Here is a 16,801-nt window from a genome sequence, read left to right on the forward strand (position 1 = left end):
CTGTTTACGTCTGTGTTTTAATAATGTAGGGATAGTCTGCATTGGGTATAATAGTTTTGAGAAACTCATCATTTTTAGAAGATGGTTCCTACCCAGTAGGGACAATGGAAGCCCCTCCCACATCTTCAATTCCCGTTCTATTTTTGTTATCAGTGGTTTGAAATTTAACTCATATATCGATGCAGGTTGGCGTCCCACTTGGATTCCCAGATATTTAACGTGGGTTCTCGCTATTGGTATCCCATAGACATTGTCTCCTAGTCCCTGAGCTGCCAACACCGCTGTGCTCTGTTGGTGCAGAAACAGTATTTCACATTTTGCTTTATTTAATTTAAAACCTGCCAAGTTTCCGAATTCCTCTATCCGTTGTAATGTCATTGGGAGTTCCTTCTGGGGTTTATTCATAAACAATATAATGTCGTCCGCAAACAGGGCTGACCGTAACACCTTCCCTCCAATGTTGATACCTTCAAAGCAGTTTCCCTCATTCAACAATCTTGATAGGGGCTCGATCGCCAGGTTGAACAGGAGGGGGGACAGTGGGCACCCCTGTCTAGTCCCTTTAGTTAATGAGAAAGGTCTCGACAGAAATCTTGGTGTCGCCACCCTGGCTTTAGGATTCGCATATAATACTCTAATGAATGTTCTAAATGCTCCCTGAATGCCCACCTCATCCATTACTGTTTCCAGCCATGACCACCTTACATTATCAAATGCTTTTTCGGCATCTAATGGGATCATGGCTGGAAATGCCCCCTTCTGTGGTTGTTTGTGCCTATTGGCATCCATTACTAGCATGGTTTTTCTTATATTGGTCACCGCCGATCTCCCCTTCACAAACCCTGATTGTGCCGGAGAGATTACATTCGGCAATATCTCCGCCAGTCTGTTGGCCATCAATTTGGCCAGTAATTTTAGGTCCTGGTTGATCAAAGAGATCGGTCTATAATTTGCTGGATTATCTAGGTTTTTCTCTCCCTTAGGTATGAGTTTTATATATGCCGTGTTGAGGTGACTCGATATTTCAGTACCTCCCAATATGTTGTTAAACATACGTGTCAATATCGGTGAGATCTGCTCCTTCATCACTTTATAGAATTCCCCATTGTACCCATCGGGTCCCGGAGCTTTATGTACGTTTAACTCTCCTATCACCTTTTGGACTTCTTTTATTGTGACTTCTGCATTCAGACTAGTCCGCTCCTCTGTGCTAAGTCGGGTGAGGTTTATTTGTTTCAGCCATTCTGCCCCTCCTTCACCACCCTCATTCCCCTTACTATACAGTTTCTCATAGTAATCCCCCAGGATCTGGTTAATTTCCTGTGGTTTTGTGGATTTGTTGCCCCCCTGTCCAGTCATGCTGGTTATTGAAGTCATTGGTCGCCTTCCCTTAGCCAAGTTGGCTAGTAATTTCCCTGCTTTATTGCCGTATCTGTGCAGGTCAACCTCCATTTGTGACCGTACTAGCTCTTCCCTTTTTCCTGCCCAAAGCTCGAACTCTTGTTTCGCCCCCCTCCATTCCTCTTTTGCTTTTTGGGACATAGTTTCCAGATATTTCATATATTTTTCTCTAAGCGTGTCACTAGCTTCTTGGTATTGTGCATGTGTATGTCTCTTGATTGTAGCTGTATACCCCATTAGCCTCCCTCTCAGCACTGCTTTTGCTGCTTCCCAGAATAACATTACCTCTGTCTCATGTTCGCTGTTGGTGTTGCTATACTCTTCCCACCAGCCTTTCGGAATTTTGACAAAATCTGTATTTCTAAGTAGAAAGGACGGGAACCTCCACAAATAATCCGATTCCCTCTGAACTGTGTCATTTATTTCTAAGGTCACCGGGCTGTGGTCCGATATCACCATGTTCTCAATATCTGCATCTTTGACCCTACTCAAAATGATTGGTCAACCAGAATATAATCAATTCTTGACCATGCGTCATGCGGATGTGAATAGTGAGTGAATTCACGGTCATATGGGTGCTGTAGCCTCCAACTGTCTTTCAGATTTGTGTCTTCCAGCAGCCTAGCCATCAAGCCTTCTGTCGTTCTTGTCTGCCCACCTTGACCCCTGTTATGTCGCCTATCCTCTTCCCCTAGGACCACCGCATTGAAATCTCCTCCCACTATTTTGTTCTGTTCTGTGTCCATTCCCACTTGTGATAAGTTTGAAAAACGAATTCTGCTCCTTGTTGGGGGCATATATGTTGTGTATGCTAAACTCTCCCTGCGGGCTGTTTATTTTTATATGGACATATCTACCTTCCTCATCGCTATCTTGGGAAGTTATCGTATGGTTGAAATGTTTGTTTAATAGAATCATGACCCCTGCTTTCCTTCCCGGGGAGCCCGACCCAACTACTTTTCCTACCCATAATTTCTGCATTCGAAAAAAATCTTCCCGTGGTAAATGCGTTTCCTGCAGCAGTGCGATATCTACCTTCAATCTTTTAAGATGTCTCAGAACCATCATGCGCTTGTGAGGTGATTTCAGACCTTTCACGTTCTATGTCACTATTTTAACCATAGTCCCCGTTGCTCATGTTTTTTGCGTCGCTATGTGTCCCCCCGTGTGCGTGGCTTTGCATTTCCTCTAACTCCGCTGTGTGCTTACAACTATGTATTGCCTGGGCGCAACCTTGTGTCCCCTTCTTGGCATTAACTATTAACCTGTTGGCTACCCCCCCAACTGCCCTCAGTTGTCTTTCGGTGTGCATATAGCGTTGCTTTCCCTGAACCCAACTATTCAACCTAGATCTATTATCAACTAACAACCCCTCAACTGTCCCCCCCCCTTTACAATCAATCGTCTCATCACTTCCATTTTTTCTGTGATGCTCCTGGCTCCGCAATCCCCTCTCAGCCAACTGATTAACATTTACATATAGCCTGTCCCCCATTGTTCTGTTATCTAACACACTGGAGCAAGGCCTTCCTGGTCAATAGCCGTGCCAGCATACAATACCCCCTCCCTCATTGCCCATACATATTATTTGTTGCCTCTGATCCCAATTTCACTCCACCTCCCATCAGCATAAGTGACCTGGCTACCAGAAGAGCGATTTATCAGTAGATACTAAAGAGAGAGAAACCCGATCCCCCTACTCCCCTGAGGGGGCAGAGCACCTTGGTCAATATAAATTGAAGAGGCGAGGGGAACTGAAGAGAAAGAGAAAAGAAAGGAAAAGTCTACAAGAGAGAAAAAAGGAGGAAAAGAAAAAGAAAGCACAAGGGAAATGGGAAAAGGAAGTGGGAAATATAAAGGGAAATGGGAGAGGAAGTAGGAAGTGGGAAAGGAAGTGGGAAAGGAAGTGGGAAAGGAAGTGGGAAAGGAAGTGGGAAAGGAAGTGGGAAAGGAAGTGGGAAAGGAAGTGGGAAAGGAAGTGGGAAAGGAAGTGGGAAAGGAAGTGGAAGTGGGACAGGAAGTGGAAGAGGAAGTAGGAAGTGGAAGAAAGTGGAAAAGGAAGTAGGAAGTGAAAGAGGAAGTAGGAAGTGAAAGAGGAAGTAGGAAGTGAAAGGGGAAGCAGGAAGCGAAAGGGGAGGTGGAAGTAGGAAGTGGAAGCAGAAAGTAAAAATGCAATAATGAACAGTAGATGTTACTCATCCCCTGCATTCCGTCAGTCCCCTATCTCTTGGGCCCCTCAGTTCAGTTCAGTTCAGTTCAGTATCAATTCTTCTCCTTGCAGCCTCTCTCATGGCGCTCCCTTCTTCTGGTTTCCAGGCCAACGCGACGGCGACCTCCTTGCCTTTGGGCTTCCTGCATGTATCTCCTTCCCCGCCATCCAGTCGTTCCGGCCCGATGCCCGGCTCTCCTCCTCTCTTCCTTGCCGATCATGTTGCCTCTCCGGGAAGTCCTTTGTCTGGTTTCTGTTCTCCATCTCCTCCATCCGTCTCTCCACCTCACTCAAGTCTTTCGTCGCAAAAAGGGATCCATCCCGTCTTGTTACTCTCAGTATTGCAGGATAGAGCAGTTGGAATTTTATGCCTTTTACGATACAGCGCGGTACAAATCTTACTAAAGGCTTTCCTTTTGCGTGTAACCTCCGCCGAGTAGTCCCCGAAGATCAGCACTTTATGCCCTTGTAAAGACAGTAGGGTCCTCCTTCCTCTAAACGCTCGCAGTATCTCTTCTTTGTCTTTGTATTCCAAGTATTTTATTATCACTTGGCGCGGCCTGGCTGGTCCCGTCACTCCCGTGCTGTCTTCCTTCCCACTTGTTCCTCCTGTGCCTGGACGCTCTCTTACAGGGCCCACTCTGTGCGCTCTTTCCACCCTGCATTTGTGCGTCAGACCTAGCGCCTTGGGGAGCTCTGTTTCACATATGTTGTCCAATTGTCGCATGTTTATGGATTCCGGCAGTTTCACCAGCCTTAAATTGCTTCTTCTGGAGTGGTTTTCCAGATCCTCTAGTTTGTCTCTCATGGCCTGGGATCCCTCCACCATCTCCTGCAGCTGCCCCTTTAATGCTGTCACCTCGTCCTCTGTGTCAGAGATTCTTTGCTCCATCTCTGACATCCTGGCTCCCTGCTGTGTGATCTGTTCCTTCAAGGGTGCTAGCGCTGCCCCCACCATGGCCTCTAGAGAGTCTTTGATCTTGTCTGTCAGGTGCACTGCCACTGCTCCAGCCAGACGGTCATAATCAATTTGCAGGCCTGGGAACTGGTTGTGCTGCTGGGCTATCTGCTGCTCGTGCTGCTGGGCTGTCTGCTGCTCGTGCTGCTGGGCTGTCTGCTGCTCGTGCTGCTGGGCTGTCTGCTGCTTGTGCTGCTGGGCTGTCTGCTGCTTGTGCTGCTGGGCTGTCTGCTGCTCGTGCTGCTGGGCTGTCTGCTGCTCGTACTGCTGGGCTCTCCGCTGCTCTCTCAGCTGCTCCTCCTCCTCCTCCATCCGTCCCCGCTCACCTCCCTGCATATCGCCGCGGCCGCCATTTTGTGCTCCATGTGCTCTGCTCTCTCTGCAGCACCCTGCTTCAGCTGTCTGCCGCTGCTCCGGAGGAGGTACCGCTCCATGCACGGTCACCTCCTGCTCCTCGCCTCCCGTTCTCCGCCTCCTCCCGCGGCCGTGGGGCTCTTTTAGTCGGTGTGTGGGGCTGAGGAACGTGCGGAGCTCTGTCTCCCGCGTCCTCACATCACAGCGCCGGAACCGGAAGTCCCAGAAATCTTTTTAAATGCAATTTTTATCTGCGCAATTGTGAGCAAAAATAACAGTCTGATGTTTCAACCCTAGGGGCCATGATCAGTCGCTAGAAGAGACAAAATTATATACAATAAATAGATAAAAAATTTACTACATATACAAGTGAAAAAAATAATGGATCCGTTCAAAAGGCAAAATGAAAATTTAAGAAAATGCAACTTGAAAAAAAAAAACATGTTTAAAGAATAGATCTGGTATAATAGAAAACAAAGCAGACCTAAACATGCTAAGGGTATACCGATAAACTCATATATTCATGCGGTTCATATGGTGGGGTACACGGGGTTATATGGTAAAATATGGTGCCAAAAACAGTACAATTGGTGTTTTATACATACTACCGTGTTTCCCCGAAAGTAAGACCCTGTCTTACATTAATTTTACCCCAAAAAGTCCCACCCTGTCTTACTTTCGGGGGAGGTCTTACATTAGCCGAAAAAAAATGACCCATACCCTATACAGTACAGCGCCCCCCTGACCATCGACGGTATCTGGACCTTCAGCTCCAATCCAGTTAATTAAATACAAAAGACATTACAAGGAATAGAGAGGTGTCCTTTCAGGTAAAAAGTCACCTTTTTTAATCTGATACCACACCATTACATATAACTGAGCATTAACATTTCTACCTAATATTTAACCCCTTCAGCCAAGGGCAATTTTCTGTTTTTCATTTTATCTTCCCCTTCTTCCAAGAGCCATACCTTTTTATTTTTCCATCAATATAGCCATTCGGGGGCCGGCGGTGACGTGGGGCTGGGGCGGCCAATTACAGCCCGAGCTGCTGGGCCAATCAGCGCTCGAGCCGGGGGCCGGCGGTGACGTGGGGCTGGGGCGGCCAATTACAGCCCGAGCTGCTGGGCTAATCAGCGCTCGAGCCGGGGGCCGGCGGTGACGTGGGGCTGGGGCGGCCAATTACAGCCCGAGCTGCTGGGCCAATCAGCGCTCGAGCCGGGGGCCGGCGGTGACGTGGGGCTGGGGCGGCCAATTACAGCCCGAGCTGCTGGGCCAATCAGCGCTCGAGCCGGGGGCCGGCGGTGACGTGGGGAGCAGGGGCGGCCAATGAGCTGTTGAGCTGGGCGGATTGCGGGGTTAACACGGCGAGTTAACCCCATGAGCGCTGGACCCGCCCAGCTGCACCTGAGGACACCTCTGGAGCCTGGGGACCCAATGGGGGACAGCGGCGGCCCAAAGGTAAGGGTCTTACATTTCACAGCGGCCCCCCCAACCCTGCCTTACATTCGGGGGAGGCCTTACATTGAAGGACCCCCCCGTAACCCCCACCCTGTCTTACTTTCGGGGGGGTCCTACTTTCGGGGAAACACGGTAGGTGAATGACCATACATGTATGTACATAATTTAATTCGTAACATATCGCTCTGGATAATACAATTAGGATGCATGGAATGGGACTAGAGGAAAGAGGAATCTGATTAATCTCTGTGAGTAAATGTAGAAGGTACCTGTCACAAGAGGTCCAGGGAAAAGGATATTTAGCGTGCAATGTAAGCCATGCTGACTATGGAGGAGAAAAATGGTAAAGGTGAGTAATTAGAGGAAAATATTGATATATAGGGCAGGTAATATATGCCATACCTATGTTAGAAATTCAAAGAGATAGACATGTATAAGTATATCCTGTGGGATACAAGAAGTTGTTCCTGGGTAAATTTGTGAGATATGTGCGAGTCTGTAATCTGGTGATGTATAAAAGACACAATGAATGGATAGATACGTTAATATGAATAGTGTGGACCTGTAAAAATATGGTGTGGGAGAAAATGTAATAGGCTATGTGAAGCTGTAGTTATGTTATTGTTTGACCAGTTGTATGGATGAAAAAATGAATTGTATGCACTTTGTGTTATTGTGTGGAGCACACTACCGTTCAAATGTTTGGGGTCACCCAGACAATTTTGTCTTTTCCATGAAAAATCATACTTGTGTTTATCAAATGAGTTGCATAATGAATAGAAAATATACTCCAGACATTGACTAGGATAGAAATAACGATTTTTACTTGAAATAATTTTCTCCTTCAAACTTTGCTTTCGGCAAAGAATGCTCCCTTTGCAGCAATTACAGCTTTGCAGACCTTTGGCATTCTAGCTGTTAATTTGCTGAGGTAATCTGGAGATATTTCACCCCACGCTCCCCCCCCCTCCTACAAGTTGGATTGGCTTGATGGACACTATTTGCATACCATACGGTCAAGTTGCTCCCACAACAGCTCAATAGGGTTGAGATGTGGCGACTGGGCTGGCCACTCCATTACAGATAGAATACCAGCTGCCTGCTTCTTCCCTAAATAGTTCATGCATAATTTGGAGGTGTACTTTGGGTCATTGTCCTGTTGTAGGATGAAATTGGCTCCAATCAAGCACTGTCCACAGGGTATGGCATGGCGTTGCAAGATGGAGTGATAGCCTTCCTTATTCAAAATCCCTTTTACCTTGTACAAATCTCCCACTTTACCAGCACCAAAGTAACCCCAGACCATCACATTACTTCCACCATGGTTCTGTCTCACAAATGTTCTTCTGTGTGATCCAAACACCTCAAACTTCGATTTGTCTGTCCATAACACTTTTTTTCCAATCTTCCTCTGTCCAATGTCTGTGTTCTTTTGCCCATATTAATCTTTTTAATTTTATTAGCCAGTCTCCGATATGGCTTTTTCTTGCCACTCTGCCCTGAAGGCCAGCATCCTTGAGTCACCTCTTCACTGTAGACGTTGACACTGGCGTTTTGCGGGTACTATTTAATGAAGCTGCCAGTAGGGGACCTATGAGGCGTCGATTTCTGAAACTAGAGAGTCTAAAGGCTGCTTTACATATGTCGATTTATCGTGTGATCGCACCTGCCCCCATCGTTTGTGCAGCACGGGCAATTTCTTGCCCGTGTCGCACAATGCTGTAACCCCCCCCCCATCACACGTACTTACCTTCCAAACGACCTCGCTGTCGGCGGCGAACATCCACTTCCTGAAGGGGGAGGGACGTTCGACGGCATCCGGCCAATAGAAGCGGAGGGGCGGAGATGAGCGGGATGTAACATCCCGCCCACCTCTTTCCTTCCGCATTACCGGCGGGACGCAGGTAAGCTGCAGTTCATTGTTCCCGGGGTGTCACACGGAGCAATGTGTGCTGCCTCGGGAACAATGAACCGGACGTTCGATTTTTTTTTAAAATGAGTGACATATCAACGATGAACGAGAATGTGAGTATTTCTGCTCGTTCACCATCGCACATAGCTGTCATACGCTACGATATCACTAACGATGTCGGATGTGCGTAACTTACGACGTGACCCCGCCGACATCTCGTTAGATATATCGTAGCGTGTAAAGCCCGCTTAATGTACTTGTCTTGTTGCTCAGTTGTGCAGTGGGGCCTCACACTTCTTTTAACTACTGTTTAGAGCCTGTTTGTGCTCTCCTCTGAAGGGAGTAGTACACACCGTTGTAGGAAAGAAATCTTCAGATTCTTGGCAATTTCTCGCATGGAATATCCTTTATTTCTGAGAACAAGAATAGACTGTTGAGTTTCACATGAAAGTTCTATTTTTCTGGCTATTTTGAGAGTTTAATGGAACTAACAAATGTAATGCTCCAGATTCTCAACTAGCTCAAAGGAAGGTCCGTTTTATAGCTTCTCTAATCAGCAAAACTGTTTTCAGCTATGCTAACATACTTGCACAAGGGTTTATCAAGGGATTTCTAAAAACATCCATTAGCCTTCTAACACAGTTATCAAACACAATGTATCATTAGAACACTGGAGTGGTGGTTGTTGGAAATGGAAATTTACCACATTAGCAATGTGTACAGTCTATTTGTTTAATTTAATGTTGGCTTCATTGACAAAAAAAGTGCTTTCCTTTCAAAAATAAAGAAATATCTTAGTGACGCTAAACTTTTGAAAGGTAGTGTATGTTAATGTTGAATGTGTGGACTTGTGGTGATGTATAAGGTTGTATTACAGCTAAATAGTGTAAATAGTGTAAAATGGCGTATGAGTAGTTGTCTCGATGTGCTTTAACCCCCTTTTTTTTTTTTTTTTGCTCCTCTTCTTCCGAGAGCCATAATGTTTTTATTTTTCCATCAATCTTGCCATATGAGGTCTTGCTTTTTGCGGGACGAGTTGTACTTTTCAATGAAACCATACGTTTTGCCGTATATTGTACTGCAAAATGGCAAAAAAAATTCCAAGTGCGGAAAAATTGCAAAAAAAAAAGTGTGATTTCATTATTGTTTTTGTGATATTTTTTACAGTGTTCGCTATATGGTAAAACTGATAGAGAGGGGAGCCAGCACGATCTGAAAATGGCATGCATCATATAAAAAGTGCAAATTCACAGATTTATTCCAACTGTACTGTAATATAAATGAGATTTTTAGCAAATAATTGATCAATTCTTTGAGCCACCCCCGCCAACGTCACGAGAAATCTCAATAGGGGGGTCCTACTCTATATTCTGTATTTCATGTGCCATGCGGCCTCCTAGATAAAGTTAAAAGCAGAACCATAATGGAGCACACATACCTGTAACCCGTATATATAACCGCTTCTATGTTGCAAAAGAGGCAATTGTGGATAGAGGCCAGCTCAGGTCCCAGCATGTGGAGCAAGCTCTACACATACCAGGACTATATCAGAACTGACCCTCCCAGTGCCAGAGAGCAACCATTGATAAAGGCGGACCAGATCCAAGTATGGTGCTTAATTAGCAATGCCTGTGGAAAGGGTGAGGCAACTGAATGTGAACAGCTACCAACAGGAGGAATATATTGCAAACCAAGATCAGGCGTGCATAGCATGGTGGTGACCAGCCACCAGACATTTGTAGCATAACTACAACCAAACAGAGAAAAAGGGGAGCCAGCACGATCTGAAAATGGCATGCATCATATAAAAAGTGCAAATTCACAGATTTATTCCAACTGTACTGTAATATAAATGAGATTTTTAGCAAATAATTGATCAATTCTGGTAAAACTGATGTCGGTATGATGTCTCCGGTCGGTATGAGTTGGTACCAAACATGTATAGGTTTACTTTTATATAAGGGGTTAAAAAAATTCAGACGTTTGTACGAAAAAAGTGGCACACTTTTTGTGCCATTTTCCGCAACCCGTATCGTTTTCACTTTTCGGGATCTGGGTCTTAGTTATGGCTTATTTTTTGTGTCTCAAGCTGACGTTTTTAATGGTACCATTTTTGAGCAGGTGCTACGTTTTGATCACCTGTTATTGCATTTTCCGCAAAATTTGTGGCGACCAAAATACGTAATTTTGGCATGTGGAATTTTTTTGCCACTACGACGTTTACAGACTAGATACATTGATTTTATATTTTGATAGATCGGGCATTTTTGAACGCGGCAATATGAAATGTGTGCATATTTTTTTTTTTTTAACCCTTTAATGGGGGGCGATTTTACACTTTTTTAGTTAATTTTTTTAAAAAAAAATAGCTTTTTTTTAATTTTTTTTTAATTTTTACTAGTTTCCCTAGGGGACTATAAGGCACAGCAGTCTTGATTGCTCATTTATTTATGTTGATCACCGCTACTCAGCAGTGATCACCAGAAACACCTCTTGTTACTGGCAACGCTCAACTGGGTGATACAGGAAGGGACTCATGGTAGCTACATCACTTGACCCTGTGCGACCATAGCAACCATCGGCTCACAGTGATCACGTCACAGCGCTACCGATGGGGCCTGGTAAGTGAAGATTTATCACTGCGGGAATTTAAATCGCGATGTCAGATTTTGATATCACGGTTTAAGGGGTTAACAGGCACAGGTGGATTGTGGATCCACTTGTGCCTGCGAGGCACACGTCAGCTGTTCAAATCAGCTGACGTGCGTGGATTGCCGGCAGCAGCCACCAGTGTTTACACTATGACCACTTAGGACTTACCAGTACAGCCCGCAGTCGTTAAGGGGTTATTGTTGTGATAAATCAGGTGTTATGTATGGACTAAAAATTAATTGGCCAGGTAGATTATTATACGTAATTGTTCTTACCATGGAAGGTCAGGATGAGGAGAGGAAAAGGGAAAATTCCACGCTTTACGATACATCTTAATCCTGTCTAGAAGAGCAAACACATTTTAGTCACTAATATACTGCCACACTTAAGTCTTTAAAGGGGAAGTTACCTGGTTACCAATATAACAAAAAACGTATCCAAGTGAAATGAGGGAGACAATTCTATTACATCAACCTGTCCATTTCTCTATTCAAGTCATTAGGTGTCATTGTCTGTAATGTGGATCCAATAGCTTTCTCTCTGTTTTAGTAGCTGTGTATGGTTGCCACCTTTTCCGGGTCCAGGGACTCATTCCAGAACCTGAAACCATACTTGTGATACTATGTGTCTTGCTTGTTGGAAATGGAATGGTATTGGGAACCAGACTTTTTTTTTTTTTTTTTTTTTACATCTGATGGTCGATTTATGGCTGGCTATGCGGTCTCTTCCATTCTGGGTAGTTTCCCCAACCTGTAAGAGACCGCACGGGCATTTTATTATAGACCACAAAATTGGAATCACAAGTAAAAAATTCCTTGATGGGTAAGATTTTCATAACCTAGGATGGGTCACAGAACTCCTTTTTAACCCCTTAACGACCCATGACGTACTAGGTACGTCATGGATCGTGTGCCGGCAAGCCCCGCCCCCTGCCGCCGGCAGGTGGCGGCGAGACGCGCACATATCAGCTGTTATCAACAGCTGATATGTGTGCCTGCTAGCCGCGGGTGGAATCGCTTCCACCCGCGGCCATTAACCCCTTACATTTCGCTGCCAAAGTCTTGGCAGCGATATGTATATGGGCGCCGCCATGACAGTGACTTACCCCGCCCCCACCGGAAGTCACGTCACATGATCACGTGACTTTCGGCGGTTGCCATGGTAGCACAGGGTCATGTGATGACGCCTGTAGCTAACATGAGTCACTTCCTCTCAATGCCGGAATACAGCCGGCATTGAAAGTGAAGCAGCAAATCTGCAGTTCTCAGCTCTGTAGCTGAGATCTGCAGATAGTGCAGAGCGATCGGATTGCTGATCGCAATAGTCCCCTAGGGGGACTAGTAAAATAAAAAAAAAGTAAAAAAAAAAAAGTTTAAAAAAATTAAAAAAACCTAAAAGTTCAAATCACCCCCCTTTCACCCCATTGAAAATTAAAGGGTTAAAAAAATAAAAAATACACACATTTGGTATCGCCACGTTCAGAAATGCCCTATCAAAATATAAAATCAATGAATCTGATCAGTAAACGGCGTAGCGGCAAAAAAATTCCAAACGCCAAAATTACGTTTTTTTGTCGCCGCAAATTTTGCGCAAAATGCAATAACAGCCGATCAAAACATAGCATCTGCGCAAAAATGGTACCGTTAAGAACGTCAGGTCGAGACGCAAAAAATAAGCCATCACTGAGCCTCAGATCCTGAAAAATGAGAACGCTACGGGTTTTGGAAAATGGCGCAAAACGTGCGCCACGTTTTTTGGACAAGCTTGTGAATTTTTTTTAACCCCTTAGATACAAGTAAACCTATACATGTTTGGTGTCTACAAACTCGCACCGAACTGAGGCATCATACCCACACATCAGTTTTACCATATAGTGAACACGGTGAATAAAATATCCCAAAAACTATTGTACAATCCCACTTTTTTTGCAATTTTTCCGCACTTGGAATTTTTTTGCCGTTTTCCAGTACACTGTATGGTAAAACTTATGGTTTCATTTAAAAGTACAACTCGTCCCGCAAAAAACAAGCCCTCATATGGCAAGATTGATGGAAAAATAAAAAAGTTGCGCCTCTCAGAAGAAGGGGAGCAAAAAACAAAAACGCAAAAACGGAAAGTGCCCGGGGGCTGAAGGGGTTAATTGCATTAGACACTGGAAGGTGCCCACACTTTTTGTACCTAGACATGTTTGGTCATGCGCACTACTCCTCTCTGAAGCAGATACATACACCCAACTTCTGAGTAGTGTGCATGACCGGAAGTGCAGACAACTTCCAATCATGGGCAGTGAGCCTTTTTTTTTGGGGGGTTTTTTAATTTGTTTATTAAACTACAAACCAAAATATGACAGGTACAGATAGAGATAAAGTATATGCACACAAGGCTACAAATGACAGCAAAAATAAATGAAGTATCAATCAGATGTGTCGTGTTATATAGTTTGACTGTAAAACATGCCGAGGCATCAAAGATGCCACCCTCCATAGATGAAGTACCTGGAATACATAAACATCTTGACAAAAGCAACAATAACAATTAACCATTTCCACCACTGGGTGCCAACCCAAAAGTAGTTTTAAACCAATATCAGCCCATAATTCCCAGAGCATATTGTTCAGATGAAAACACAAGGAACACCACAGTTCAATGGATATTATCAAAGGGGAGGAATTCCACATCTCCCAAACCTTGGCAAACTTCTCAGGACACACACTATTCTAATACACGGTCCGTTCAAATGGAGGCATTTCGTTTACCAACTCTATCCATGCCCGTATTGTTGGGGGAGAGTTGCCCATCCACTGTAAGGCTATGAGTTTCCTGGCCATAAAGAGTGAGTCGCGCAAAAAAAAAAAAAAAATTGATGATGAGACCAGGTCCCTTCTTTTAATACTCCTATGAAGAAAAAACAAAAAGCCAGCACCAAATGTGCACTCCAGCACTAAAATTTCCAAACTGTACTTATTATAAAATTTTGAGATTTTTGGCAAAAAATTGCAATTTCTTGAGCTACCTCGCCACGTCACGGCAAATCTCATTTGAGACAGTCCTACACTAAAATATTTTTATAAAATGTGCCATACGGCCTCACATATGAATAGTAGAACTGCTCTTAGCAGCACTCACCTGGTCTATTTCAATCCCGTACCCATGACTGAGTCATGGCTGTGGGCGGGACAGGTCCAAGCAAATGCTGCATGAAGTAAAAAGCCTATGGACAAAGCCTGATGACTGAATGTGTACAGTCACCAACCGCCAAAATCTAGACAGGTGGAATACATCCCAAATTGGGGTGCATAGCAAGGTGGGGGTCAACCACCGACCAATTCGGGATTGAAATAGACCAGGTGAGTGCTGCCAAGAGCAGTTTTACTATTCATATGTGAGGCCGTATGGCACATTTTATAAAAATATTTTAGTGTAGGACTGCCTCAAATGAGATTTGCCGTGACGTGGCGAGGCAGCTCAAGAAATTGCAATTGTTTGCCAAAAATCTCAAAACATTTTATAAGTACAGTTTGGAATTTTTAGTGCTGAAGTGCACATTTAGTTCTGGCTTTTTGTTTTTTCTTCTTTTAATACTCCAAGCAGAGTGATGGATAAAGGGAGTATGGAGAAAGAGGCTAGGACTGAGACGACCTCCTGCCAAAAGGCAATCACCGGGCAGCCCCATATCATATGAATGAAGTCTGCGTCTTCCCTGCAGCCCCGCAAACACTCCTGTGACGCATCCTGAACCAGTGAATGTCTTTGAAACCAGGATACATACACCCGGCTTTGTATTGTGCTGCCGTGATATGACTGCTGTGAAATGACTGGGCATTGTAAAGCAGGTTATCATGCCGACAGGGGTGTGATGATAGGCTACGTGGGAACTAATGCCCCTGTGACTTGTCAAAGCCCTCATTAGCATCTCATAAATGATCTTTAGAAATGCTTTTTCTAAAGATCTATTTGTATGTGCTACTAGATGCTAGGACTGTTGTTGAGGGATTCTAGATATGTGCAGAACTGCTGATGGTTCTGGGGGCATAGGAGACCTGACAGGTTCACTTTAACAGCCTTCTTCCCCTTGCCAAGATCTATTCCTAGTTGTTTGATTTTTTCAAGTATAGGAAAGACAAGAGAGTTCAGTGTGAGAAAATGCTCAAAAATTACTAAAGTATCTTTAAGGATGCATTTTTTTTTTCCTTCTTCCAGATCTTGAAAGGCAGCTTGAAGAACAAAAGAAGCAGGAAGGCAGTCACTCTCCAGTTCTTCAGAATGTGGTCCTAATGCCTGTTAACACTCCGAAGCCCCCCAAGAGGCCTAGACTTCAGCGGCCAGCATCTGCTGGAACTTTGAGTACTCAATCATCCCAGCCACAGTATACAGTGCTCTCTCCACTCACATTAGCTCCAGTTGGACAGCAGTTTTCTTTAGGTGGCTTACGGTATACCACTGTATTGGGCAAAACTGGGGAAGGTGATGCCCTCACGGTATTGGCAACAGAAATGCAGGATTCGGGGTCTTTAGGTACAGTTATGAGTCCAGTAGAGCTTGTCGCAATGGATTCTGGACTTGGGCAGGATGGAGTTGGAGAAGAGGGCCAGACTATCATTCAGATAGACCCAGCGCCGGACCCTGAAGGTGGATCCAAGGTGATGCAGCTGGGTGATGGAAAGGTTCTAGGGGTTGGACACTCTGATGATCTGCATGATGTGGAAATTGTGGTGTTAGAAGATGAGTAACTGCCACAGTACGGAAAATGAACATAGTTCCTAGTATTGGAAAGAAACTTAATTTATTATATTAGATGCTCTTTTTTTATCACTTTTTTTTTTTTTTTTTTTTTTTTATGGCAAAAGCCAGTTTAGTTAATAGTTTTAATGGATGATTTTCCAGAGAGACCTATAAATATAAGTGCAGCCTGCACTTTTCCTGTACAAAGTATGTAAAAATTTGAATGTGGAAAGTTAATTTTTTATTAAAATAAATGTATTGCTATATTTTGTAACGAAGTTTTATTTTATATACAAGTAATATCATGGTGGTGGTAAATCGTACCAGTAGGATGATTCATTTCATTAAACTGAAAACCCTTGTGTCTAAAAGAAAAGCATCTTATGGAAATTTCTCTAAATCTTTAAAATATCCAGAAAAAAAAGCATATTTAAAGTGTTAGTTTTCAAGAAACTCACATGAAGGAAACCTAAGGCCTAATTCAGATGTCCATGAAGCGTGGTCCATGAATAGACCATAATATACAAACTGGTCATAGGTGTCCTGACCCGAATTTAACAGCCACTTGTATGAGGCTGTCAAATTCAGGTCTAGAGACACTTGGCCAGTCTGTAAGTCATGGTCTGTTCTCTGACTGTGTTTCAAGCACGTTGTGGAAATTGGGACAGATTTTTATGTAGGCGCATAAATCTGCCTTGTGAATTTAATGTCTGTGTTCACATGTCAGCACTAAAATCAAATGTCCATTTCCACTGCAGAAATCCAATATAGAGTTCATCTACAGTATATGCACATGGATTAACCTTAAAGGTACAAATCCTTAGTTTCTCTGTCTGGAATAAGTAGCATCCTACATACTTCTGTTCCCTTTTTTTTTTTTTTTTTCTGCGTGCTGCAAACAAAAATTGACACAGCAATTTTCTGAAGCATATGTACCGTATTTTTTCGGACTATAAGACGCACGTTTTCCCCCCAAAATGTTGGGGGAAAGTGGGGGGTGCGTCTTATAGTCTGTAGGGCTGCGGGGAATGAGTGTGCTGCGGTGGAACAGGTCATCGGTGGCATGCGCAAGCTGTAGCAGCGCATGTCATGACCACGTGGGCCTGCTCATTTCAATTGCATGCATCCTCCT

General features: G+C 44.1%; 1 protein-coding gene across 2 annotated transcripts in view; it reads left to right on the forward strand.

The window, feature by feature from the left end:
* GMEB1 (glucocorticoid modulatory element binding protein 1) overlaps positions 1-15,935 on the forward strand; it is a 40,163-nt gene extending 24,228 nt beyond the window's left edge. For both annotated transcript variants that reach the window (XM_075335931.1, XM_075335930.1), the window contains exon 10: positions 15,148-15,935. In XM_075335931.1, coding sequence (XP_075192046.1) covers positions 15,148-15,677 — 530 coding nt within the window. In that variant the 3' untranslated portion in view covers positions 15,678-15,935. The remainder of the gene's footprint in view (positions 1-15,147) is intronic.
* The last annotated feature ends 866 nt before the right edge of the window (positions 15,936-16,801 follow it).

Source organism: Anomaloglossus baeobatrachus, chromosome 2 (genome assembly GCF_048569485.1).
Source record: "Anomaloglossus baeobatrachus isolate aAnoBae1 chromosome 2, aAnoBae1.hap1, whole genome shotgun sequence".
NCBI lineage: Eukaryota > Metazoa > Chordata > Amphibia > Anura > Aromobatidae > Anomaloglossus > Anomaloglossus baeobatrachus.